The 3,820-nt window shown below is 38.4% G+C and overlaps 1 protein-coding gene across 1 annotated transcript; it reads right to left on the bottom strand.

The window, feature by feature from the left end:
* Positions 1 to 214: 214 nt before the first annotated feature.
* Positions 215 to 3,097, bottom strand: LOC126284801 (protein lethal(2)essential for life-like). Its single transcript, XM_049983963.1, has 4 exons — positions 2,983 to 3,097; positions 2,333 to 2,551; positions 1,958 to 2,179; positions 215 to 617 (listed from the first exon to the last, which is right to left on the bottom strand). Exons 2-4 carry the CDS (start codon positions 2,549 to 2,551, stop codon positions 510 to 512), a joined length of 549 nt encoding a protein of 182 aa, XP_049839920.1. The 5' UTR covers positions 2,983 to 3,097; the 3' UTR covers positions 215 to 509.
* Between the last annotated feature and the right edge of the window lie 723 nt (positions 3,098 to 3,820).

Below are 3,820 nucleotides of genomic sequence, written 5' to 3'. Positions count from 1 at the left end.
AAGATTAAACCTTTAGTTCACAGGAGTTGCTATTTCTTTCAGTAATTTTGCTAGTCAACTTCCACAAAAATAGTGCCATTTCAACTGTAAAATTGTAAACAGGTTTACAAAATGCCCGTGCAATAGACAATGTACTCATTCAGTGTGACATCAAATCACATTAAGTATCACACAGGAATTGTTTGTAATAGGATGAAAGGAGATGACAAAACAGTTAATATACAAAATATTTATTGACCATTTCACAACACAAATACTATCAGTCTTATATTGTGTTCTGTTTCTAGTTATAATTATTCATCACAAGACATTCAAGAAACTTGTATGAAACATAGTATTTAATGACTTACAAATTGTTTTACACTTAAAAGTATCTTCGGCATATGTAAAGCTTATCAGAGACAGACGAAAAATGTTTAAATTTCTTGAAGGAAAAACATATGACAATAAAGAAATAACTAATCAATACAACAATACAAAACTTAGTTTGCACATCAGCGGTGAAAATATCACTGCTCCATCTTCTCTCCTCCCTGCTCTTGCTGGTTAGTAACTGCTGGAACACCTGTTTGCACAATTTGTACTACACGCTCCCGGTCCTCTGCTGGAGGGAGAGCCTGAAAAAAACAAAGAGTCAAATGAGCTCCCAGATGAAGACTTTGGTTTATGACTGATTGGTGTAAAACAATCATCACTACCATATGATGTTTTCTTTACTGTGATTAGCTTCCACACTTACACAGCAATGCTCTATGGAATACATTGATTCTACACATACTGAAATGATTTGCAACACATGTCTTAACTTATCACTAGCTGTACCCAGCCATGACCCTCCTTGTGGAGAATTGATGTTTATTAGCTCAGGGGCAGTTTCATTCCATTTTCCTTTTACCTAAAACACAAATGTCCAACTATATGTAGCAGTTTCAGTCCTGCAGAGGTTTGCTGAACCTGTCACAGTTCCTATAGTGTGGTTACTGTGCCAGGGTCAGCACAACAGTTACCTTTGACGAATTTTACTTCTCTTTGTGCTCATTTAAAGTGTGAAATTTGGTACGATTAGCATGGATTCCAACAAGGACCACAACACTGTAGATAGAAGTACTGAAAGTGCAGTGTGTCTAGTCTAACTTCTCTTGAGCAGCCTTTTACAAAGGTTATTACTTTGAGAATAATCTTATTTCGAAGTTACATATTACTTGCAAATCCCAATGATTAGATTAGATTAACACTTGTTCCATAGATCACGAATACGACACTTCGTAATGATGTGGAACGTGTCAGGTTAATGAAAGATGTCTGTACAAGATATTACAGTACACAAAATATTGCATGACACTAATGCTTAAGTTAGATTTTTTTTCTCTCCCTTAATTTATATCTAAAAATTCAGCCAATGAGTAGAAGGAGTTGTCATCTAGAAATTCTTTTAATTTATTTTTAAATGTTGGTTGACTATCAGTCAGGCTTTTGATGCTGTTTGGTAGGTGACCAAAGACTTTTGTGGCAGCATAATTTACCCCTTTCTGTGCCAAAGTCAGATTTAACCCTGCATAGTGAAGATCATCCTTTCTCCTGGTGTTATAGCTATGCACACTGCTATTACTTTTCAACTGGGCTGGATTATTAACAACAAATTTTATAAGTGAATATATATATATATACTGTGAGGATCCCTAGATCCTTAAACAGATGTCTGCAGGATGACAATTTCCCCCCGTTATAGATTTGTACTTAAGATGACGCTTCAAAAAGTTTTGCCACACATTAACTAAAATTTTGCTTTGTCTTCTGGGCATAATCTTATTCACTGGTCCTTCAATAATGATGTACAAATCATTGCCGGTTATCATCATCCCACACCTATAATGTGTGAAGGTATTCCTACCAAGTTTCGTAACCTAATATAGGTTCTGCAACTACTGCAAGGTCACTAATATTTTCTGACACGTACCTTTTTTGGTGCCGAGATGGTGAGGACGCCGTCCGATGATAGTTGCGTCTGCACCTGGTAGGTCTCGACGTCCTTCGGCAACAAATAGCGACGCTGCATCTGGCGCGAGATGTATCCGTGCTCATCTTTACGCTCCTCATGTTTTGCCTCTACCACCACACTGTCGCCCACCACTTTTACCGTCAGCTCCTCCGGTTTGAACTGCTGGACGTCTAAATTGACCTACAACGAAAACGGTACCATAAGTTCAGCTAGCATAAGCTATTTTCTGTGGTTCTGTACCCATAAACTCCAGGACAAACAAAATTGCTTTTTTTTTTTGCTTTGACGTTATTAACAGCTAAAAGCTGTGTTGGATTAAAGTTGTTCACTTACCTTAAACCCATCTTTGTTATTCTGAATGGTAGATACGCCGGAGTTACGAGCTGCCAAATGACGCCATGGTCTGTAATATCCAGAAAGACTAGGGACGACAGACAGACGAGGGAGAAGCAAATCGTCGTGTGTCAGACCCAAGCCGAAATTTTGGTCGAATAATGACATCTGTCTGTCGACATCGTCAAGCAAGTGGCGGATCATCGGTGTCAGAGCCATCTGCAACAATACATAACTCACTATCACTGTGTTTTACAGTTAAACTATTCCAGCTTACTTTAACTATTCACAGAAGTGCTCAGAACCATTCCGTGTGTGCTTAAGAAATTACGAAGGAAATGTCGCGAATGTTTATCTCCTCCCACCGCACAACACATGCAGCCTCAAAAATTAGTGATTCACCTCTTGAACAATCCAGTGATATATTACAGTATATTATGTAGGAAAAAAAAACTTCATAACGTGACAAAAAGAACCAATACAGTATCACGACAGTGCATTACAGTTACCAGCACTCCCGGTAGTCAAATAATCCACGCAACCTCAAATAAATTCTACTTGATCTCGGTAAGAGTTCAACACCACTTCATTAATTAACTGCAGGTCACTACAACGAAGCAGCAAACACGACATCTTATGTGCGCACTTACCTTTTACGAACGAAAGCGCTGCTATCAACTTCGAAAGATTCGCTCGTTTTGCGCACTTTCCGTACACGGCGGCAAATCGTGCTATTCGAGCCCGTCCCAACTATTATAAAGGCTGATGCCAGTGCTGCCAACATTGTAAGAATGAACGTGACTAATACGTTTGGAATGGACCAGTGATCACTGGAATGGACGGTAGCGACTTCTATAACTGTCGCGTGCGTTCTAGATATTTCGAGTATCAAGCAGACACTGTTAAGGCCAAATCCCATGCCTTTCACGTTACGGCACAAACGCATAGCTGCAGTTTCGTGTCGTCACTTGCACACGTATTACAGTGTCTCAATTTCGTTTGTGTTTCCTGTCAAAGTAATGTGGTGCGAGTTTTATTGATGCACGTTGCACAAGAAGTCGTGCTACAATTTTGAAAAATTATCCTGTTAAAAATCGTTTGTGGGAGCATAAACGTTGCCTATATGAATTTTGTGGCAGAAATAAACGACACTATCGTAATTTGAAGACAGCGATCGAGATTTGTACATTTGTTTTATGGCCGATATCAGCAGTTTATTTAATTAGGTTTTCTTTGGCATTGGACCTACCCGATAATTTGTAGCTGGGAGTGATGGGTGCGTCATATAATTTATAGGAGGGCAGACTACGTCAGATGTAACATTTGCGCTCTAACTGCATTTATCATGTTAACTTTAAATCATACATAACTACAATAAAGAATACAGTATTCCATTTTATAGGTACATAAATGGTTATTCCATACTTTCTGTTACAATATATCAATATTGAGTTTCATTTTTAATACTCATTCATACTGAATATAAGT

Source organism: Schistocerca gregaria, chromosome 8 (genome assembly GCF_023897955.1).
Source record: "Schistocerca gregaria isolate iqSchGreg1 chromosome 8, iqSchGreg1.2, whole genome shotgun sequence".
Taxonomy (NCBI): domain Eukaryota; kingdom Metazoa; phylum Arthropoda; class Insecta; order Orthoptera; family Acrididae; genus Schistocerca; species Schistocerca gregaria.
This window is presented reverse-complemented; position numbering and strand designations above follow the sequence as displayed.